Below are 23,879 nucleotides of genomic sequence, written 5' to 3'. Positions count from 1 at the left end.
TCTCACCCTATACCTCACTTGCGCTCTTTGCAGCTGGGTGCTGTGTGAGCACAGTAACTACAGGGGGCGCCAGTTCCTATTAGAACCCATTGAAATCACCAACTGGCCCAAGTTTAGTCAGCTTCTCACCATTGGCTCAATGTACCCAGTACGACAGGTTCGTATCCCACTCTACTTCATTCCAGTTATAATACACTGTAGGGAATTTTTTTTTTGCTTAGAATAGTGATCCTGACTAAATCACTGCCATTGTGAGTCAGTTGAACATTTTCTACATAGAGACCTAATTTATTATAAACCTTATAATAAGATATCATAAAATCTCGTACATGCTTATACAAAGTTATGAAGCCCTTATGCTACTTCTATTTGCTTTGACATGTGACTGTTTCCATTCCCTGCAGAAGCGGCGCTTCTTCCGCATCAAGAGCAAGGAGCGAGGTCACTTCCTGTCCATCCAGGGCGGCGTAGAGAAAATGAAGTCGGGACGCGTGGTGGTGATCGAGCAGGTGGAGGGCATGAGCGACATCTGGTTCTACCAGGAGGGCCTCATCAAGAACAAGGTATTACTTACAAGGAATAAAGTTCCTGAACTTTTTTTTATTTCATTTGATCATTTTCTTTCACCTTTACTTGAGGAACCCCTGGGACTCCCTCGCGCAATCCCATGGGTTCCCGGATTACAGTTCTGAAGAGCTGCATTTTTGCTGTTAAAAAAATAAAATCATTTCATACCATCCTAGCACTTGATTGATACATTTATCAATCACAATCACAATTATTGATTGATTGACCATAGAGAGCTCACACCTGTTTGTCCGGGTAGACATTAGTCTATGGTTAAAAGGCAAAGATGGACACTGGCATACACTGTAGCCCTTGAGGACCAGAGTTTCCCACCCCTGGTCTTAGATTCACATATGCATTGACTGTTGAACAATCTGCTAGTCCTATAGTAATCCAAATAAATATGGAAGCTTATTGTGTCTTTCTACTGAAAACAAAGAGAGTTGACCAGAGTTCTACATTTTCTTATGTCCGTCTTTCTCTAGTTGGCTCCTACTATGAGCCTGCAGGTGATGGGGAACGTGGAGGCGGGGGCGAAGGTGGTGCTGTGGTCAGAGGCCCGGCAGCCTGTCCAGACCTGGTCAGCCCAGATGAGAGGCACCATCCCCAGCCTTACCTTCCCTGGTATGGTGTTGGACATCAAGGGTGAGACACTACTGACATCTTAGGAGGGAAATGATAGGAACTACACACATGATTTGTGCTTTCATGCAATAAACCCCCCCCCCCATGTTCTCTAAAAAAAAAATTGGGGCACTGGGGAAATGTTTGGTCTTGTGAGCTGAACTTTGAACCGTGTGAGTATTTTGTGCAACTTCCAGCGTATTTACAGTGAACACTGAGGCTGTACCCTTACAGTTTTTTAGACAGTAGCCAATAGGCTATTGTGGCTATTTGAGCATAACGTAGGCCTACCAACAAAGCCAATGTCTACTTGCGTGTGACTTTTAATAACGTTTTTACATTATGAAGGGCTTGACATTAATTCATTATTTTTTACTTGGTCTATAACATTATGAGCCAAACAGGTGACTTTAAATTGCATTGTGTTGTGTTGTATGATGCAAGAAACCACTTTACAAAATAAAAGTCATTATTATTAACATACAGAGAATTAGACAATGTAAGCTGCCCATTGGCTTATTTGCACATTCAAGCCTGTCTCAAAATACAACACTGCCCCTTTAATTAAGCTTTTTGCGTGACTAGCTTTTCAAAGACAGCTTGAACTGTGGCCTAGACATTTTGTGCTCTTGTAGGAAGCAGTAACTCCCCATTGCTGACCTATACTTATCTATACTGAACAAAATTAGATCTTTTCCATTCATGATTTGGAGCGAACCCTGACTGAAGCTGAGCAGAATTTACAATAAGAAGCATTTTAGACCTGCGTTTCCTTTTCTGTGTGAAAAACACAAACGCGACCCCTTTGAGACAGGCTTGAATGTGCAAATAAGCCAATGGGCAGCTTACATTGTCTAATTCTCTGTATGTTAATAATAATGACTTTTATTTTGTAAAGTGGTTTCTTGCATCATATGGTTTATATCGTTTTCATGCTCATCAAACCATTCAACCATTGACCACTCGTGCCCTGTGGATGGGGGCATTGTCATCCTATGGGGGCACAGCCATGGTAGGCAAAATCATTAAATGTCTGCAAGAACACAGTGGCCACCCTCATTCTTAAATGGAAGAGGTTTGGAACCACGAAAACTCTTCCTAGGGCTGGCTGCCCGGCCAAACTGAGCAGACCAGGGAGGAGGGCCTTAGTCAGGAAGGTGACCAAGAACCCGATGGTCACTCTGACAGAGCTCCAGAATTCCTGTGTGGAGATGGGAGAACCTTCCAGAAGGACAACCATCTCTGCAGCACTCCACCAATCAGGCTTTTATGGTAGAGTGGCCAGACAGAAGCCAGTCCACAGTAAAATGCACATGACAGCCTGCTTGGAGTTTGCCAAAAGGCACCTAAAGGCCTCTCAGACTATGAGGAAACAAAAACGATTTAATACATTTTAGAATAAGGCTGTAACATAAAATGTGGAAATAGTCAAGGGGTCTGAATACTTCCCCGAACGCACTGAACAAAAATATAAATGCAACATATAACGTTTTGATTTCATGAGCTGAAATAAAAGATACCAGAATTTTTCCATAAGCCCAAAAGCTTATTTCTCTCAAATATTGTGCACAAATTTGTTTACATCCCTGTTAGTGAGCATTTCTCCTTTGCCAAGATAATCAATCCACCTGACAGTTGTGGCATATCAAGAAGCTGATTAAACAGCATGATCATTACAAAGGTGCACCTTGTGCAGTTTTGTCACACAACACAATGCCACAGATGTCTCAAGTTTTGAGGCAGCGTGCAATTGGCAGGAATGTCCACAATATTACAACAACAAAAAAATGTTGTTCAGTGTATATAACTGGACTAATAACTCGCTAGCTAGCATAGAATATCAACAAATGTACACACGCACTGATCTGAAAAGCACCATTCACTTGCAGGTGATTGAAAGACTGCTCGTGGGCTACCCCCACCAATAGAATTCTACTCTGTTGCTCTCTGGCTCTGCCTACAATACAATCACAGACTCAATCTTGTAAAGTTACATATATTTTAGTTTGTTGCATTGAAAAGGGGCTGATATAATGTTGATTCAATCACAGAAAAAACGTTGATTTATATCGCATAAACTAATGGGGTGAACTCGGTGAAGTTCAATCTCTTGCATCTCTGCACGGCCTGGCCTGTCTACTGATTAGATATAGATGTATTAAATAGGCATTGTTGATTCAAAAAAGAAGAAGAATCACATCACTTATTGATAAGCATGCTATAAATGAATGATATAATTGTATCTCTCAGGTGGCAAGCAGTACGACAGAGACCATGTGGTGATTTTACCAGAGAGTGAGGAGAGGCCTTGCCAACAGTGGGAGTTGGAACTGCTATAACTTTCCAATAACCATCCCACACCCTTCACCCGCTCCTCCAATACAATACATTGCAACATCACCAACCCCTCAGAACTCCTCCCTTTCAGTCTGTGGAGATGGACATTAGGAAGCACCACAGACTTAGCCTTGTCATCGCCAGGCACCCTCAAGATGATCTGAGAACAGCCTCATTGCAGTTAAAGGGTTTTTCTTTCGTTCCGTGAAGAATCCTACGAGGATGATAATTTTTTTGCCTCGATGTGAGGACCGCAGCATACGAACGACTCGACAACAAACAACCCGTGCCTTTTCAATCAACTGGAAAGGATGGGAAGGATAATGCTTCACCCCACCACCACCCTCCTTAAATATGTATATTTGGATTATTCTATTTACAGACATTCTACCCTATCAGATTATTCCTTGACTTGGATGGTATGACCCGGCTTACCCACACACAGTAGTGGACTTAACCTTTCACTTGAACCCACCAATGATTATTGGGAAGGTCAAAGTTACATCTACTAAATGGTATATTATCTGTGGCTACTAGCAGTATATTTAAGATGGATTCATAAAGGAAGCCAAATCTATGCACATTATTTTCTGAATTGACTTAAGTTTTTTTGTTTGTTGTGTTTTGTTTGACTATGCAATCAATGCACTACGTTTTGGGATGCAGTATAATACATACACAATACATATAATAATGTATGATGCAGTGCAAATGACCCTGTGGGCTTTTATGCAGTTCTTCTCTAACGCTACAAGTATTTTCATCAAGTTGGTGTTTCTATTCCACTATGGTATTACTTCTGTATTTGCATAGATATTAATCATACATTGACATTCACTGTCGACATACAGGTTGCTCTATTTGTTATATAACACCAAATGCCTAGCTTCTCTGTGCATTCTTTTATACTGAAAATATGTGAATGGAAATAAACGTGGTTTTAAAATATCAAGTTTAAATATGAAATAAAACATATCAATTGTTGAAGTGTTTGTACATCTGAAATGGGTCTTGTTCTTTCATAGATCTTCAATTATAGATAAGTTACAGTATACTGTCATTTATTCTGTGTTATTATAATACAGATCGGTCAGGGGTGAGCAGTGGTACTGTGGCTGGCCATCATCTAGATTGGCTATCAGGATTCACACAGACAATCCTGTCCTGAATACCATGATGATGTGCGTACAAGATACAGGACTGTTAAGAGTGAGACAAGTCAACTGATAATATAGTACGTGGCCCTACTCTGTACAGAACAGACTATGCATAAGTACATACTTGTAGCTCCAGGTTAAATGCATAGGTTTTATTAGTAGTCTAATCCTTCACAAAATGGCACATCTCAAGCCTGCATTTATACATACAAGTACAATGAACTAAATGGCAATAGAGGTGAGACATAATGATGCTGGATACATTTTAAATGGTGACTTTTATATCCGACAAGCTAAAGTGGAACGATCGTACATCATATCCATCCAACCGATACGCACCGAAACTTCCCATTGTTGACAGTGGCCACACAGTACATCCCACATATCTGATTTCACTCTGCTCCAGGAACAGAGTACAGACCATATCCTAGGCACTAGGCAGACACAGTAAGGAAGAGAGTGGAACTTGCCCATGTCATTGTAAATCACCAGCTTGTTTCATGTGGCTGTAAATATGCGTCCCTTTAGTTTGGAACCGCCCCCAACGCACCATCCCCTCTGTGTCGCTCTCTCCCTCTGTGTCCCTCTCTCATTTGAAGTCCAATGATCTTTATGACTGAGTCACGTGGGAATACAGAGATAAGTAGAATGTTTTCTCTTTTGCTCTCTCGCTCTCTCTCTCTCTCTGTAATGTTTATACGGGCGGAACAAGACCCGAGCTGTTGAATGGATATCTGATCTTAGGGGTTTTCACATGTCCTGGGTGTTGAATGGCTTCTTTGTTGGACTCTGTCCGTTCTAAACATGAAGGTTTCAGTCCCTCTTGTTTAAGTTAAGAGGCAACACCAAGATTTAGGTGCTACAAGTTAAGTTAATAAACATATTGGCCAGAAGGGTCAAATCAGATGTTTTCTTCTGTTTTAGTATTGTCCTGAATTCACCTGAAATGTATTTGGGCTTTGTTTTACCTGGATTCTCTACATAATTTGATACATGTTCCCTCTTCTTACATTTCACTCACAAAGGAAAGTCTTTTGATTCTATTCAGTCAAAACCAGACATTTTGTTTCTGTGGTAAGGTTGAGGAAATCTTCCTTGCCCTGCACAAAACCTCACCCTTTGGTATGGTATGTTGAATGGTGAGGTTAGTTATCTTGTGGCTCATCTTGTAGATTCTTCTATTAAACTCAGCTATTCATGATACCATTCATGACATCTTCCTTTACCCCAATCAAAATATTCCCTGCTTAAAGATACCATATGTATATGAAAACAAACCAGCCCTCCTATTACTATTATGGACCCTTATTAGTTATAATTTTATGGTCAACTATGTCAAGTCAAATGTATTTATAAAGCCCTTTTTACATCCGCAGATGTTCAAGGGTCGCTTGGTCTAAACCAGATAGTCCAGATGTCTCCTCAGCTAGGACTATTAGACATTTCCTAGTTATCTATGCGAGTTGCCATAGATATCTGATGGACCAATGGCAATGACCTGCGTGTGGGTCCTGAGCTCTCATTGGTTCAAAAATAAGATTTTTGCAAGAGGAATTTGAGTGAAAGAGAAGGAGGCGGGTGCAATAAGGGCAGTTTTGTTGTTGTAAGGGCATTTTAGCTACTTGCTCACCTTTCGTTCTGACTACTGGTTTTCAGGTAGGAACTAATACTATTATTATTTGTCTGACAGCTCTTTTGAGAAAACATTGTAGCTTATAGTGTGTATATTAGTGACCATATTGCCATATTACTAATTGTGAGTGACCTTAGAGTGGTTTCTGTCTTTTGGACAGGCATCCTTCATACATTTCAGAATTTTATGTTGTGGGCTAAGTTCACGTTTTATTGCCACTTACACAAGTATAGTGAAATCCAAGCTCTATCAAACAGTGCAGTAATCAATATCAAAATAGTATAACAAATAAATATATATATTTGACTTATGATCGCTCATGACTGCTTTTGTGATCAATGATGATGGAATGACACATTCCATCATTCCTCACGTGTCTTCATTCATGCATGAAACAGTGGTGTATAGTTGTATTAAACGGTCTCTCTCATTTCCTCTTTTGTAGGTTAAATTCAGACATGGACATTGAGTACTTGCCATCATATGTGAGTGTTAGGAATCTCTGTCTATCAGTCTTTCATCTCTTCTTTATCTGTCGACATCTCTGCATCTTAGTTTCGTCACTTTTTCTTCAAACAACTTGTCCAACCGCCTCTTTTTCCTGCACTATGGTTGACGATTGTATGTTTAGAATTCTTACACTTCTCCATTGTGAAATGGAAGAGTGTGAAACCTTTAGGATAATGCACATTTGCCGGTTTCACTCCCCTCCCTCTCCCTCACAGTCCTCATCTTGTCACTGTTTTGCTGAGCTTTCTCTCACTTCCCTTTCTCACTCCCCCCTCATCTGTCTCCTTGTCGTCCCACTTAACTATTTTCTTCCCCCTCTTCCATTTTGTCCCCTTCAAATGCCTTTTCTCTGTCTTACCCTACCACTCGATCTGTCTATTTCCCCTATCGTCGCCCTCTATCCTCTCCTCCATTGGCCTTGCCCTTCCTCTCTCACTCATTCTTTCGCTGGTCCTCTCCTAGGAGATGGCCTGGGGTACCTTGGGTACTATAAGGCCCTTCCTTAACTTCCATGCTAAGAGAGATGCTCTGAACATTCAGGCTGCCCTGGAACAGAAAGGTACAGCCTCAGTCATCATAACTCATAATGATTAAAGTATATGGGCTTCAAGGCTTGTTTTGTTCTATCCTTGGGTATTAAAAATTATTTGCATTATTTTATTACAAAAATTCTTAACAAGATCTTCTTTCCGGTCTGATTACAGATGTACTTACTCTGATAAAAATCCTGACCAACCGCAGCAATGCTCAAAGACAAATCATCGCTCAGACCTTCAAAACCATCACAGAGAAGGTAACGAGTAACTACGATACTGGGACAAGGTTACCCACTTCAAATCCTAACCTCAGCCATTACAGGTAAAAATTCCAAACTGACCATAGCTCAGACACACTGACTATGTGTTGTTCCCCTGAACCAGGAGCTGTCCTCTGGGCTGAAGAAGGCCCTGTCTGGGGAGTTGGAGAATTTGCTGTTGGCCTTGCTGATGACCCCACTGCAGTTTGAGGCCTATCGTCTGAGACAATCCATGGAGGTGAGGGATGGTGGGACAGAGGGGGACAGGAGAAAGAGGGTGGAAGGGAGGGGTAGAGAGAGAGAGAAACTTTTTTAATAAAACAAATACCTTTATTGGTCCAATAATTTACATCACTTTAGTACACTCATTACTACATTGTAACAGTACTAAACAGTTCAAACCAAGCCACTCCTCGTCGTCCACTGTACACAGAACCCCACACCTCTACAAGGTCCCCCAGATGGTTCACCAGCCCACAGTAAGCATTATCCAGTGTCAGCCGAGCTCTGTGGTCCTTACATCCCACCCCCTGCATCTCAGACTTCCTGGTCTTCCACACTGCCATTTTTGCCTGCCCCAACAAGGGCAGGCAGGGGTGGCAGGTAGCCTAGTGGTTACAGCTTTGGGCCAGTAACCGAAAGGTTGCTGGATCGAATCCCCGAGCTGACAAGGTAAAAATCTGTCGTTCTGCCCCTGAACAAGGCAGTTAACCCACTGTTCCCCGGTAGGCTGTCATTGTAAATAATAATTTGTTCTTAACTGACTTGTCTAGTTAAATAAAAATAAAAAACAAGAAGTTTACTAGGCAGTCCATTTGGCTGTTAGCCACGCTAAACATAGGCCCTCCAACATATAGGTCCCAAGTCAACCCTAGCCCTGTACACAACCAGGACAGAAAACAGCCCTGTCAGTCTGTTTCCTCCTCCCCACAGAACAGACACCCCCTCCCCGCTGATGGATCAAGGTGCGACACACATCTGTTTGTTGCGATAGCCCCGTGAATATTCCTCCACTGTAGATCAGCAGTACACTTCTCTATGGCGGTCTTATACAGGGAGCGCCAACATCCTCTCACGGAGGTGCCCGGCCACCCTGTTGCTTTCAGCCCGTGCAAATTGTCTAATTGATCCACCTTGACAGCCACCTCATGCACACAAAGCCTTTTTGCTGGTTGTACAAAAAAGAAACGGCTCCGGAATCCTGAACAATACGATCAGCTCCTCACCCTCCTGGTGTTCCCCTGCAACAGCAGCTGGGGGAAAAGGAGGTAGATGGTAATAAGGAGTGAGATCAATGTCATTCGTGGTTAAACAGCCCAGTCTCTGCCTGCTTCCCAGCAGCTCCCTGAAGGAGCCCGGTAGTGCAGCATGGACCCCTTCCACCACCTGCTGCAGCAGCCTGGGTGACTTCATGGAGGAAGCCTCCGTCATGTCACTGGTAGATTTACACCCATCCTTCTCCCTTAGATCACCTAACTTAGTGAACCCCTCTCTCACAAGTCTGGTTCGCATGTTCACCTAGGTCAGCACTCTGGACTGGATGAGGGGGTTGTGGAAGAGTGGCTCCTCCATTATCCATGCTCCTGGCCATGAAAGTCTCTTTCCGCGTCCGAAGCACAGCGCGGCAGAACGGAGTAAGGGTTGACATGTCGGCCTGCTCCAGATCCAAAAGGAACAAGTGCCTGTCAGATCCAAGGCCCCTGCCTTCCTTAGAACAGCCCATGCTGTGTTTCTCCAGCACACCCCCTGCTGGTACAGCTTGTAGGTGGAAAGCTATGACTCTGGACCCAATACGCACCAGCTCCAGCCCCCCTCATGCATGTCTGGTGTCGACCAGACCAAAAAAAGGTCCACCAGGTAACTTTTGCAGTTGCTTGACGAGACTCTGTGTGGGGTCCAACAACATCAGTGCAAGAGCATTGAAGCGGACAAGTTGTTAGTGAAAGCACTGTTCCCCTAAAAGACATCTTAAGTAGTTAGTTAAAAAGAGAACCAAATAGCTACCCGGACTATCTGCATTGACCCTTTTTGCACTAACTCTTTCATCACATGCGCTACTGCTACTGTTTATCCCGACCTATACCTCAATTACCTCGTTCCCCTGCACATCGACTCAGTACACGCCCAGGATATATAGCCGAGTTATCATTATTCATTGTGTATTTATTCCTTGTGTTATTATTTGTTCTATTATTTGTCTATTTTCTCTTTGCATTGTTTGACCCGTTAGTTAGCATTTCACTGTTAGTCTACACCTGCTCTTTACAAAGCATGTGTCAAATAACATTTGATTTGATGATTTTATTTGATCAGTGGCAAAAAAACAACAACATTTAGACAACTTAGCCGCAACATTGTCCACCAGCCCCTCCAAGTTTCTCTCCTGAAATTCTGAGGTCCCCAAGAACCCCTAGGAACTTCATCCCTACTCTGCCTCACTGTAGCCCCCCCAGTAAGTCTAGGACATCCTGCTCTGCCCCACTGTAGCCCCCAGTAAGTCTAGGACATCCTGCTCTGCCCCACTGTAGCCCGCCAGTAAGTCTAGAACATCCTGCTCTGGCCCACTGAAGCCCCCCAGTAAGTCTAGGACATCCTGCTCTGGCCCACTGTAGCCCCCCCAGTAAGTCTAGGACATCCTGCTCTGCCCCACTGTAGCCCCCCAGTAAGTCTAGGACATCCTGCTCTGGCCCACTGTAACACCCCAGTAAGTCTAGGACATCCTGCTCTGGCCCACTGTAGCCCCCCCAGTAAGTCTAGGACATCCTGCTCTGCCCCACTGTAGCCCCCCAGTAAGTCTAGGACATCCTGCTCTGCCCCACTGTAGCCCCCAGTAAGTCTAGGACATCCTGCTCTGCCCCACTGTAGCCCCCCAGTAAGTCTAGGACATCCTGCTCTGCCCCACTGTAGCCCCCAGTAAGTCTAGGACATCCTGCTCTGCCCCACTGTAGCCCCCCAGTAAGTCTAGGACATCCTGCTCTGGCCCACTGTAGCCCCCCAGTAAGTCTAGGACATCCTGCTCTGGCCCACTGTAGCCCCCAGTAAGTCTAGGACATCCTGCTCTGCCCCACTGTAGCCCCCCCAGTAAGTCTAGGACATCCTGCTCTGCCCCACTGTAGCCCCCCAGTAAGTCTAGGACATCCTGCTCTGCCCCACTGTAGCCCCCAGTAAGTCTAGGATATCCTGCTCTGCCCCACTGTAGCCCGCAGTAAGTCTAGGATATCCTGCTCTGCCTCACTGTAGCCCCCCAGTAAGTCTAGGATATCCTGCTCTGCCCCACTGTAGCCCCCAGTAAGTCTAGGACATCCTGCTCTGCCTCACTGTAGCCCCCCAGTAAGTCTAGGACATCCTGCTCTGCCTCACTGTAGCCCCCCAGTAAGTCTAGGACATCCTGCTCTGCCCCACTGTAGCCCCCAGTAAGTCTAGGACATCCTGCTCTGCCCCACTGTAGCCCCCAGTAAGTCTAGGTGATCCTGCTCTGCCCCACTGTAGCCCGCAGTAAGTCTAGGATATCCTGCTCTGCCTCACTGTAGCCCCCTTGTAAGTCTAGGATATCCTGCTCTGCCCCACTGTAGCCCGCAGTAAGTCTAGGACATCCTGCTCTGCCTCACTGTAGCCCCCTTGTAAGTCTAGGACATCCTGCTCTGCCCCACTGTAGCCCCCAGTAAGTCTAGGATATCCTGCTCTGCCCCACTGTAGCCCCCAGTAAGTCTAGGACATCCTGCTCTGCTCCACTGTAGCCCCCCCAGTAAGTCTAGGACATCCCGCTCTGGCCCACTGTAGCCCCCTGTAAGTCTAGGATATCCCGCTCTGCCCCACTGTAGCCCGCAGTAAGTCTAGGATATCCTGCTCTGCCCCACTGTAGCCCCCAGTAAGTCTAGGACATCCTGCTCTGCCCCACTGTAGCCCCCCCAGTAAGTCTATGACATCCTGCTCTGGCCCACTGTAGCCCCCAGTAAGTCTAGGATATCCCGCTCTGCCCCACTGTAGCCCGCAGTAAGTCTAGGATATCCTGCTCTGCCCCACTGTAGCCCCCAGTAAGTCTAGGACATCCTGCTCTGCCCCACTGTAGCCCCCCCAGTAAGTCTAGGACATCCTGCTCTGGCCCACTGTAGCCCCCAGTAAGTCTAGGACATCCTGCTCTGCCCCACTGTAGCCCCCAGTAAGTCTAGAACATCCTGCTCTGCCCCACTGTAGCCCCCCAGTAAGTCTAGGACATCCTGCTCTGCCCCACTGTAGCCCCCAGTACGTCTAGGACATCCTGCTCTGCCCCACTGTAGCCCCCAGTAAGTCTAGAACATCCTGCTCTGGCCCACTGTAGCCCCCAGTAAGTCTAGGATATCCTGCTCTGCCCCACTGCAGCCCCCAGTAAGTCTAGGATATCCTGCTCTGCCCCACTGTAGCCCCCAGTAAGTCTAGGATACCCTGCTCTGCCCCACTGTAGTCCCTAGTAAGTCTAGGATATCCTGCTCTGCCCCACTGTAGCCCCCCAGTAAGTCTAGGACATCCTGCTCTGGCCCACTGTAGCCCCCAGTAAGTCTAGAACATCCTGCTCTGCCCCACTGTAGCCCCCAGTAAGTCTAGGACATCCTGTTCTGGCCCACTGTAGCCCCCAGTAAGTCTAGGACATCTTGCTCTGGACCACTGTAGCCCCCAGTAAGTCTAGGACATCCTGCTCTGCCCCACTGTAGCCCCCAGTAAGTCTAGGACATCCTGCTCTGCCCCACTGTAGCCCCCAGTAAGTCTAGGACATCCTGCTCTGCCCCACTGTAGCACCCTAGTAAGTCTAGAACATCCTGCTCTGCCCCACTGTAGCCCCCCAGTAAGTCTAGGACATCCTGCTCTGGCCCACTGAAGCCCCCCAGTAAGTCTAGGACATCCTGCTCTGCCTCACTGTAGCCCCCAGTAAGTCTAGGACATCCTGCTCTGGCCCACTGAAAACCCCCATAAGTCTAGGACATCCTGCTCTGCCCCACTGTAGCCCCCAGTAAGTCTAGAACATCCTGCTCTGCCCCACTGTAGCCCCCCAGTAAGTCTAGGACATCCTGCTCTGGCCCACTGAAAACCCCCAATAAGTCTAGGACATCCTGCTCTGCCCCACTGTAGCCCCCAGTAAGTCTAGAACATCCTGCTCTGCCCCACTGTAGCCCCCCAGTAAGTCTAGGACATCCTGCTCTGCCCCACTGTAGCCCCCAGTACGTGTAGGACATCCTGCTCTGCCCCACTGTAGCCCCCAGTAAGTCTAGAACATCCTGCTCTGGCCCACTGTAGCCCCCAGTAAGTCTAGGATATCCTGCTCTGCCCCACTGCAGCCCCCAGTAAGTCTAGGATGTCCTGCTCTGCCCCACTGTAGCCCCCAGTAAGTCTAGGATACCCTGCTCTGCCCCACTGTAGCCCCCAGTAAGTCTAGGATATCCTGCTCTGCCCCATTGTAGCCCCCCAGTAAGTCTAGGACATCCTGCTCTGGCCCACTGTAGCCCCCAGTAAGTCTAGAACATCCTGCTCTGCCCCACTGTAGCCCCCAGTAAGTCTAGGACATCCTGTTCTGGCCCACTGTAGCCCCCAGTAAGTCTAGGACATCCTGCTCTGGCCCACTGTAGCCCCCAGTAAGTCTAGGACATCCTGCTCTGCCCCACTGTAGCCCCCAGTAAGTCTAGGACATCCTGCTCTGCCCCACTGTAGCCCCCAGTAAGTCTAGGACATCCTGCTCTGCCCCACTGTAGCACCCCAGTAAGTCTAGAACATCCTGCTCTGCCCCACTGTAGCCCCCCAGTAAGTCTAGGACATCCTGCTCTGGCCCACTGAAGCCCCCCAGTAAGTCTAGGACATCCTGCTCTGCCCCACTGTAGCCCCCAGTAAGTCTAGGACATCCTGCTCTGCCCCACTGTAGCCCCCAGTAAGTCTAGGACATCTTGCTCTGGCCCACTGAAGCCCCCCAGTAAGTCTAGGACATCCTGCTCTTCCCCACTGTAGCCCCCCAGTAAGTCTAGGCCATCCTGCTCTGCCCCACTGTAGCCCCCCAGTAAGTCTAGGATATCCTGCTCTGCCCCACTGTAGCCCCCCAGTAAGTCTAGGACATCCTGCTCTGGCCCACTGTAGCCCCCAGTAAGTCTAGGACATCCTGCTCTGCCCCACTGTAGCCCCCAGTAAGTCTAGGACATCCTGCTCTGGCCCCCTTAAGCCCCCAGTAAGTCTAGGACATCCTGCTCTGGCCCACTGAAGCCCCCCAGTAAGTCTAGGACATCCTGCTCTGGCCCACTGTAGCCCCCAGTAAGTCTAGGACATCCTGCTCTGCCCCACTGTAGCCCCCAGTAAGTCTAGGACATCCTGCTCTGCCCCACTTTAGCACCCCAGTAAGTCTAGAACATCCTGCTCTGGCCCCCTGAAGCCCCCAGTAAGTCTAGGACATCCTGCTCTGCCCCACTGTAGCCCCCAGTAAGTCTAGGACATCCTGCTCTGCCCCACTGTAGCCCCCAGTAAGTCTAGGACATCCTGCTCTGCCTCACTGTAGCCCCCCAGTAAGTCTAGAACATCCTGCTCTGGCCCACTGAAGCCCCCCAGTAAGTCTAGGACATCCTGCTCTGGCCCACTGTAGCCCCCAGTAAGTCTAGGATATCCTGCTCTGCCCCACTGCAGCCCCCAGTAAGTCTAGGATATCCTGCTCTGCCCCACTGTAGCCCCCAGTAAGTCTAGGATACCCTGCTCTGCCCCACTGTAGTCCCTAGTAAGTCTAGGATATCCTGCTCTGCCCCACTGTAGCCCCCCAGTAAGTCTAGGACATCCTGCTCTGGCCCACTGTAGCCCCCAGTAAGTCTAGAACATCCTGCTCTGCCCCACTGTAGCCCCCAGTAAGTCTAGGACATCCTGTTCTGGCCCACTGTAGCCCCCAGTAAGTCTAGGACATCTTGCTCTGGACCACTGTAGCCCCCAGTAAGTCTAGGACATCCTGCTCTGCCCCACTGTAGCCCCCAGTAAGTCTAGGACATCCTGCTCTGCCCCACTGTAGCCCCCAGTAAGTCTAGGACATCCTGCTCTGCCCCACTGTAGCACCCTAGTAAGTCTAGAACATCCTGCTCTGCCCCACTGTAGCCCCCCAGTAAGTCTAGGACATCCTGCTCTGGCCCACTGAAGCCCCCCAGTAAGTCTAGGACATCCTGCTCTGCCTCACTGTAGCCCCCAGTAAGTCTAGGACATCCTGCTCTGGCCCACTGAAAACCCCCATAAGTCTAGGACATCCTGCTCTGCCCCACTGTAGCCCCCAGTAAGTCTAGAACATCCTGCTCTGCCCCACTGTAGCCCCCCAGTAAGTCTAGGACATCCTGCTCTGGCCCACTGAAAACCCCCAATAAGTCTAGGACATCCTGCTCTGCCCCACTGTAGCCCCCAGTAAGTCTAGAACATCCTGCTCTGCCCCACTGTAGCCCCCCAGTAAGTCTAGGACATCCTGCTCTGCCCCACTGTAGCCCCCAGTACGTGTAGGACATCCTGCTCTGCCCCACTGTAGCCCCCAGTAAGTCTAGAACATCCTGCTCTGGCCCACTGTAGCCCCCAGTAAGTCTAGGATATCCTGCTCTGCCCCACTGCAGCCCCCAGTAAGTCTAGGATGTCCTGCTCTGCCCCACTGTAGCCCCCAGTAAGTCTAGGATACCCTGCTCTGCCCCACTGTAGCCCCCAGTAAGTCTAGGATATCCTGCTCTGCCCCATTGTAGCCCCCCAGTAAGTCTAGGACATCCTGCTCTGGCCCACTGTAGCCCCCAGTAAGTCTAGAACATCCTGCTCTGCCCCACTGTAGCCCCCAGTAAGTCTAGGACATCCTGTTCTGGCCCACTGTAGCCCCCAGTAAGTCTAGGACATCCTGCTCTGGCCCACTGTAGCCCCCAGTAAGTCTAGGACATCCTGCTCTGCCCCACTGTAGCCCCCAGTAAGTCTAGGACATCCTGCTCTGCCCCACTGTAGCCCCCAGTAAGTCTAGGACATCCTGCTCTGCCCCACTGTAGCACCCCAGTAAGTCTAGAACATCCTGCTCTGCCCCACTGTAGCCCCCCAGTAAGTCTAGGACATCCTGCTCTGGCCCACTGAAGCCCCCCAGTAAGTCTAGGACATCCTGCTCTGCCCCACTGTAGCCCCCAGTAAGTCTAGGACATCCTGCTCTGCCCCACTGTAGCCCCCAGTAAGTCTAGGACATCTTGCTCTGGCCCACTGAAGCCCCCCAGTAAGTCTAGGACATCCTGCTCTTCCCCACTGTAGCCCCCCAGTAAGTCTAGGCCATCCTGCTCTGCCCCACTGTAGCCCCCCAGTAAGTCTAGGATATCCTGCTCTGCCCCACTGTAGCCCCCCAGTAAGTCTAGGACATCCTGCTCTGGCCCACTGTAGCCCCCAGTAAGTCTAGGACATCCTGCTCTGCCCCACTGTAGCCCCCAGTAAGTCTAGGACATCCTGCTCTGGCCCCCTTAAGCCCCCAGTAAGTCTAGGACATCCTGCTCTGGCCCACTGAAGCCCCCCAGTAAGTCTAGGACATCCTGCTCTGGCCCACTGTAGCCCCCAGTAAGTCTAGGACATCCTGCTCTGCCCCACTGTAGCCCCCAGTAAGTCTAGGACATCCTGCTCTGCCCCACTTTAGCACCCCAGTAAGTCTAGAACATCCTGCTCTGGCCCCCTGAAGCCCCCAGTAAGTCTAGGACATCCTGCTCTGCCCCACTGTAGCCCCCAGTAAGTCTAGGACATCCTGCTCTGCCCCACTGTAGCCCCCAGTAAGTCTAGGACATCCTGCTCTGCCTCACTGTAGCCCCCCAGTAAGTCTAGAACATCCTGCTCTGGCCCACTGAAGCCCCCCAGTAAGTCTAGGACATCCTGCTCTGGCCCACTGTAGCCCCCAGTAAGTCTAGGACATCCTGCTCTGCCCCACTGTAGCCCCCAGTAAGTCTAGGACATCCTGCTCTGGCCCACTGAAGCCCCCCAGTAAGTCTAGGACATCCTGCTCTGCCCCACTGTATCCCCCCAGTAAGTCTAGGACATCCTGCTCTGCCCCACTGTAGCCCCCAGTAAGTCTAGGACATCCTGCTCTGCCCCACTGTAGCCCCCAGTAAGTCTAGGACATCCTGCTCTGCCCCCCTGTAGCCCCCCAGTAAGTCTAGGACATCCTGCTCTGCCCCACTGTAGCCCCACCAGTAAGTCTAGGACATCCTGCTCTGGCCCATCTCTTCATAATCAACCCTTCACTCTTCTCCCAGTTCCCCTCAAACAACAGAAGAGCCATGCTAACCTCCGCCACATCTCCCTCCCTCTTGACAAACACTGTCACATCATCAGCATAAGCCAATACTGAACTGAACCCCACCTACTCTACCCGGAACTGGCATCCCCTGCAGCCTCTCCCTCAGCCTACACAGCAGTGGTTATATGGCTAGACAGTAGAGCTGACTCGAGAGTGGACACACCTGTCTAATCCCTCTCCTAACTGGGACTGGCCGGCTCAGCCCACCCCCCACATTTACCATAACTGAAGCCCCAGAGGACAATGATCTAAACCCGCTACCCAGGCCAAACGCTTTCATGTTCCTAAACAGATAGGCATGACACACTTTCAAAAGATGTTTCTAGATCAATAGAAATGCGTCCAAGATCCTGATCATACATCCTAGTGAGGTCTATGAGGGAGGGAGGGAGGGAGGGAGGGAGGGAGGGAGGGAGGGAAAGCAGGTGCATGGAAAATTGATCAGACATACTGTAAATATACAGATGAGCAACATACAGTAATTGAAATGAGAAAGTGTATTTTTTATATACAGGGCATTGGTACAGATGAGGAGGGTTTGCTAGAGATTCTGTGCACCAGGTCACCCAAGGTGCTTGCCAACATCACCTCTACCTACAAGGAGCGTAAGTTACAACAGTTCAAGGATAATTATAAAGACATCATTATCTATATCGCTGCAATCCCTTCATAACGTCGCATGGCAGAATTGTTCTTCCATCAATACAGTTCTACTATGATATGTTCTAATGAGGTATTCACCAAAGTATTCAGAGGCCAAATAATGTCCCCCTAACTTCACGTGGTGTGTGTTTTTAGAGTATAATAAGGATCTAGAGACGGACCTGAAGGGTGAGACCAGTGGGGACTTTGCCAAACTCGTCCTGGCCTTACTCAAGGTAAACCTTTTTCCCTCTCCCCTCCCTGACAAAAATCCTCTCCACTGGAGCCTAAGACACCAACATGTTACACTTATTAGAAGATCCTCTGTAAGATTGTCTGCTAAATGACTCAATTGTACATTTTAAATAGGCAAACAATAGAATTAGAAATGTTTAGAAATACTTATCTTGATCCCACTCTCTTCCTCTCTATTCCTCTACTTCTACACACTCAATAGAAGAAAAAGGTATTAGGAATGGTGCAAAGAGACACAGAGGTACGTACGGTGTATAAAGCACTAGTGTACTGCACCGTGTATTTTTGAGTGATCAAGCTGTGTGTGTGTGGGTGTGTGTCTGTCTGTTTAATCTTATGTGCTTGTGACTGAGCAGGCTCTCTCTGAAGCTATCAATCAGGCGAAGGCAGATCCTGGACCATGGATCACCATTCTGACTACCAGAGACTCTGAACATCTTAACAAAGGTGTGTGTGTGTGTGTGTGTGTGTGTGTGTGTGTGTGTGTGTGTGTGTGTGTGTGTGTGTGTGTGTGTGTGTGTGTGTGTGTGTGTGTGTGTGTGTGTGTGTGCGTGGTTTTACTGTGTATGCGTGTGTGTGAGCCTTTTTTTAGATTGAACTTTATGTAATATTGTTGTGTTGTGTGTGTGTGTGTGTGTGTGTGTGTGTGTGTGTGTGTGTGTGTGTGTGTGTGTGTGTGTGTGTGTGTGTGGTTTTACTGTGTATGCGTGTGTGTGGGCCTTTTTTTAGATTGAACTTTATGTAATATTGTTGTGTTGTGTGTGCAGTGTTCGTCAATTTGGAGAGTGAGAAGCAAGAGACAGTGGATGAAGCAATAGAGAAAGCATTCAGTGGAGATGTGAGACTTGGGCTGAAAACATTGGGTAAAACACTGGAATGTGGGTGTGCATCCCCGTGTGTGTGCCATGTGTTTCATGTGTACATTCAAATGTGTACGTCTACCTTAAATCATATGCTTACATCATTACTAATGAAATGGATGTCCAGTGAAAACAGTTATGCGTCCACAAGCAACAGAGCACAGAGTGCACTGTACATACAGTAGAGGGATGTGAATATGTGCAGGGACTCACACACAAAGGATCACTAACCTTTCTCTCTGATAACAGTGCGTTGCGTACAGAGTCCAAACCTCTACCTGGCTCAGAGACTGGAGACCATGAAGGTAAGCGTCAACATGTTCAGAACGCATGAGTCCGTCTGTCTGTCCGTCTGTCTGTCTTTGGGGGTGTTTGGTTTTCCGTTTGGTTTTCCGTTGTGTTTGATTGGTTAAACTCTGTTTGTTCCCTCCAGTCAGCCACAGTCCAGGGGGTGATGGTGTCCCACAGCGAGGAGGATCTGCTATGTGTGAGAGTGACTTATCTCAGACAGACAGGCACCTCACTCTATACAGCCCTACAGGTCAGACACACACACACACACACACACACACACACACACACACACACACACACACACACACACACACACACACACACACACACACACACACACACACACACACACACACACACAATCATGTGTACACTGTATGTGTACCCAGTGGTGTAGTGGGGTCTACAGGCATGTATACCCACTTTTTTTTAAAATTGGGCATTGCCTATACTCACGTCTTAATCCCCACTGATGCGTATCAAAGTATTGTAGTAGAGGTATACACCGTATCATATATTATATTACGGGTGACAGTTTTAGTGCTCATCAATGCATTCTCTACCAGAACCATTGGTTGGCCCTCTTTGATGTCACGAAGGTTAATACATTGCTATGTTTTCCCACTGTACCTAACAGCAAAACTAAACTTTAGACATATGAGTTACCACCCCCGGTCTCAGGGATGGTTAACTCTGGAAATGTATTTGGTCTCTACTGAGTTAAATAAGCTTTTAGTTTTCTTGCACCTTATCTGTGGAACAATCTTCAAATGTTCTTAAATTTGAGGTTCTGGTGCCTGTAGGGCAATTCAGAAAGCTGATTGAGGATGTTATTACTGATGAATGTGTTGCATTTTGTATTTGTATTTTGATGTGTGTATTTTCTGTCATTTCTGTAATTCAGGGCTCATCTGTAAAAGAGACCCTGGTCTCAGTATGACTCCCTGATAAAATAAAGGTTAAATCAACAAAATATATTATGTAGAACAATAGAGAAATCATGCATGAAATAGCCTACGCAAATGCAGCTCACAAACCCTTCTTCTCTGTACGTAGGGTTTTCAGCCCTTACATCACCCACTATTGACTTCATGTGAACTACAGATGTAGGAGCTTACTTTTGGATTTGATTTGATCACTCATTTGAGGTTTTAAAAAAGGCTTCTAAAGTTTATAAATACCATTTTGGAAATTCAGACTTGATGAGTCAACCCCTACAAAAATATCCATTAATTATAATCCACATAATAATTCACATTTCCTGTTGCTGCAGGATTATTTTCCTGCTGAAGTAAACTAGCTCCAATTAAGATCCTACATCTGTACAATTCCGACGCTGTGTATTACGTTTAGAAACGTCAATAATCATTGCTTTCAAACCGTTTTTTTAAACATATGCTGATATGCCTCTTATCTTTCATATCAGAGAGAAATACGATTTCAAATAAAAAAGATTCACTTACTGTAGCAGTTTGGCAAAGAGCCACACGGCTGTTGTGCCTCCAGCCCGAAGAGCTACGCATCAGCTCAATTTCCTCTCAAGTTACCCCTCCCTTTTCTGATGCAAACTTCTCCAATGACGTCATCACGCTAGAGCAGGGCTGTCCATCCCTGTTCCTGGAGAGCTACCATCCTGTAGGTTTTCACTCCATCCCTCATCTAGTGCACCTCATTCTAATAATTAGCTGGTTGAAAAGCTGAATCAGGTTGGTTACAACTGGGTTTGGTTGGAGTGAAAACCTACAGGAGGGTAGCTCTCCAGGAACAGGGTTGGACAGCCCTGGGCTAGCGCATCCTATTGCATCCCAGAGCAAATCTAAACAGATATTGTCATTTATTCTAGGTTATATTAACTAGGTATTTTTTAGTTTTCCTCATAACATATTTTAGAATTTCTGTTTATTTATACTTGTCTTAATTTCTTGTTGTATATGTATTTTTGCATTCTTTAATGTCTTCCTCAACTAATTGCTGCACCTGGTCGTTCATCAGAGCCTTCAGTGGACCATGTGTTGTTCTCCAGGATGAAGCTGAAAAATAATTCCACAAAATCACAGTAGATTGTAATGCAATCATCAGGCAGTGAAGTATAGATGGAAAGTGTGTTAAGTAAAATGGAACTGATTTCATTTCTTCTGTAAGATACATCTGAAATATGTTCAAATGAATGGCAAAGAGAAATGCTGTTGTCATAAATCCTATCTGATGTACACTACCGTTCAAAAGTTTGGGGTCACTTAGAAATGTCCTTGTTTTTGGAAGAAAAGCATTAGAATTAGAAATTAGAATAATTAGAAAGTAAGTCCAATATGGGCATATATAGTTTGAAAATGTAAGGATGAAGTAATTATGACTTTGTGGCTGTGTTAACTAGTGATGGCCGCGCAACAAGGATGGTCTACCAGTCTCTTAACATCCAATTTGTGAGAGTGAAAACCTGAAAGAAATATAGGACAAAGTATATTTTTCTCACACAGGGCGCCTTTCCTTCACCGGGCTGGCCATTTGGGAAATTCTGTGCAGAATTAGAGTATACCCACTTCTCCAGGCACCACTACACCACTGTGTGTACCCACCCACCAGATGTAATGCACATTTAGACTCCCACATGTACACATACTTATCTGCATGCCAGTAGCACACCTGATTGAGGAACGAAAAACAAAATATATGTATTTATTTCCAGTAACAAATACAGTAGAAATGCATGTCAATGAAAGTATCTATCTATAGTATCTCAACCAAGCAGTATAGCATTTTTTGAAATGTTCCAATGTTATTCAACAGAAACAATTCAAAGGAGATCACCTACAAGCACTGCTGGCAATCTGTCGATCTGAAGACTAAAGGAATGAGTTTTGTGTACAATTCACAGTAGCTCAGCCTATACATTACTATTCACATTTGAGTATTTACAGTATACAGATGTAGGATCTTAATTTGAGCCAGTTTGCTACAGCAAGAAAATAATCCTGCAACAACTGGATATGTGAATTGTTATGTGGATTATAATTAATACCAAATATTGTAGCGGTTGATACATTTTCGTAAGGAAAAATCAAGTCTGAAATCAAGTGAAAATTACAAACTTCAGAAGTCTTTTTAAACCGCAAATACACTACAAGTTTTACATTCCCTGCATTGCAGGAAAGTTCTCCTTCAACACGGTGATCAAATTAAGATCCTACATCTGTATTGCTCTATGTTCATTCCTACACGGTAATACAAGAAAATAAAACGTTGTCCTATTGCTAATGCTCATAATGCCTAATATGACAGTAAAGTCACACCTTCTACTCATTTTTTCTATCATTCCTTGAAGTGTACTTTAATCTGAAGTGTACTTCCATACTTTTATGAAAATAAAAATTGGATTACAATCAAGTATATTTTCCACAACATTCATTCCTTCAAACCAGTGCATTTAAAAAACAAACAGACAAAAATACGTCTAAAAGGGCAGTGGAGGCAAGTTCCCAAAACCGGCAACAAATATCTGCCGGTCACCCTTTTGTGACTATTTACAACAAATTCAAGTTTAAGAACAACTTGCTTCTCCCCTAATATGTCCAAATGCAAAGATTAACCTCTAACATGAAACGTCAATGACTGCTGTTCCAGTAGAGGAAAATCCATACTTCCAGATACATATTTGCTTTGCTCATTAGCTTTGGTTTCATTCATGGCCAGTCAGTCTATTTAGCCTGAGCAATACAAACTCCAGGCCAGGGGGGGGGTGCACCGCTTAGAACCACAAGGTGTAGAGCAGAGGAGGCACCACAGAACACAACAGAGATGCTCTGGTTGCTGGTCTGCCACTTGGTGTGATGGGTGGGACATGTGCTGCTGTTGTAGGAGCAGTGGTTGTAGTAGGAGCAGGAGCAGGAGCAGCGGTTGTAGTAGGAGCAGGAGCAGCAGTTGTAGTAGGAGCAGGAGCAGAGGTTCTAGGAGCAGGAGCAGCCATTGCGGGAGCAGCCGTTGTTGGAGCAGCCGTTGTTGGAGCAGCCGTTGTTGGAGCAGCCATTGCAGGAGTAGCGGTTGCATTAGTATTCTGAATACAGAGAATGATAGAAGAAACAATTGAGTCAATGTGGACTGCAAATTATTCTTAAAGGGACATTTCACTCATAAATTAAGATTTGTCAGATGTTTTCAGACCCCAAAAGTAGACTCGTGTCAAGATGATTGTGTGGATCTGGCTATAGGCCTCAATCCCAAATGAATGGATTAGCACTGTCTAATTCCCTAGATTTCCTGGTTTTATTCGGTGCTCATCTTTTCCATTCATTTGAAATGGAGGCGCAGAGCTGGATCTACACAACCAATGTCATTGGACATAGTTTCGTCTTGACATTAAACTACTTTAGAGGTCAGAAAAAGTCTAACAAACTTTCATTTGAAAGTGCAATGTCCCTTTAAAACTTTAATCCTTAGCTGCTCGATCCATTTTTGGACTTATGAATGGATGATATATACCCATTGATTCTTGAAGAAAATAACTTATAAAGGCCTCATGAGCTTAGGGCTCTATTCAGTCTGGATCGCTGAAACGTTACAGATTGCGCTCTAGAAATGTGAAAGGTCATTTCCGATGGAGACGACGATGTGCAGCGTTTCCAGTGAATGCAGTCTCCGCTAATGCGGGAACGTTGCCTTTCCATTTCAATCACACTGTGAAAAAATAACCTCACACACAATGTCAACAAAACAAAGGAGATGATCGTGGACTTCAGGAAACAGCAGAGGGAGCAGCCCCCTATCCAAATTGACGGGACAGTAGTGTAGAAGGTGGAAAGTTTTAAGTTCCTCGGCGTACACATCACGGACAAACTGAAATGGTCCAAACACACAGACAGTGTGGGGAAGAAGGCACAGCAGCCTCTTCAACCTCAGGAGGCTGAAGAAATTCGGTTTGTCACCAAAAACACTCACA

The 23,879-nt window shown here is 46.5% G+C and overlaps 2 protein-coding genes and 1 long non-coding RNA gene across 7 annotated transcripts in view; 2 read left to right on the top strand and 1 right to left on the bottom strand.

Annotated features, from left to right (window-relative positions):
- LOC115173430 (uncharacterized) overlaps positions 1-4,528 on the top strand; it is a 73,358-nt gene extending 68,830 nt beyond the window's left edge. Inside the window, exons 19-22 of the mRNA XM_029731485.1 lie at positions 34-157; positions 405-563; positions 1,053-1,212; positions 3,442-4,528. Of these exons, the coding sequence (XP_029587345.1) occupies positions 34-157; positions 405-563; positions 1,053-1,212; positions 3,442-3,530 (532 nt within the window). The 3' untranslated portion in view covers positions 3,531-4,528. The remainder of the gene's footprint in view (positions 1-33; positions 158-404; positions 564-1,052; positions 1,213-3,441) is intronic.
- A 730-nt stretch (positions 4,529-5,258) lies between these two features.
- anxa14 (annexin A14) lies at positions 5,259-22,330 on the top strand. Of its 5 annotated transcripts, none has more exons than XM_029731486.1 (13): positions 5,259-6,341; positions 6,764-6,803; positions 7,291-7,387; positions 7,533-7,621; positions 7,749-7,862; positions 17,410-17,500; positions 17,694-17,773; positions 17,995-18,033; positions 18,149-18,239; positions 18,560-18,670; positions 18,902-18,957; positions 19,086-19,193; positions 21,424-21,655. In XM_029731486.1, exons 2-13 carry the CDS (start codon positions 6,777-6,779, stop codon positions 21,544-21,546), a joined length of 1,026 nt encoding a protein of 341 aa, XP_029587346.1. In that variant the 5' UTR covers positions 5,259-6,341; positions 6,764-6,776; the 3' UTR covers positions 21,547-21,655. The 5 variants fall into 5 exon arrangements, with proteins under 5 accessions (XP_029587346.1, XP_029587350.1, XP_029587347.1 ...); XM_029731490.1 differs by lacking the exon at positions 21,424-21,655 and adding an exon at positions 20,939-21,277 and having other exon boundaries at positions 5,264-6,341; XM_029731487.1 differs by having other exon boundaries at positions 5,269-6,341; positions 18,560-18,655.
- Positions 18,889-20,579, bottom strand: LOC115173434 (uncharacterized). The gene is made up of 2 exons (XR_003871610.1): positions 20,410-20,579; positions 18,889-19,133 (listed from the first exon to the last, which is right to left on the bottom strand). It is a non-coding gene; the product is annotated as an uncharacterized LOC115173434 (long non-coding RNA).
- Positions 22,331-23,879: the final 1,549 nt, after the last annotated feature.

Source organism: Salmo trutta, chromosome 34, assembly GCF_901001165.1.
Source record: "Salmo trutta chromosome 34, fSalTru1.1, whole genome shotgun sequence".
Taxonomy (NCBI): Eukaryota; Metazoa; Chordata; class Actinopteri; order Salmoniformes; family Salmonidae; genus Salmo; species Salmo trutta.
This window is presented reverse-complemented; position numbering and strand designations above follow the sequence as displayed.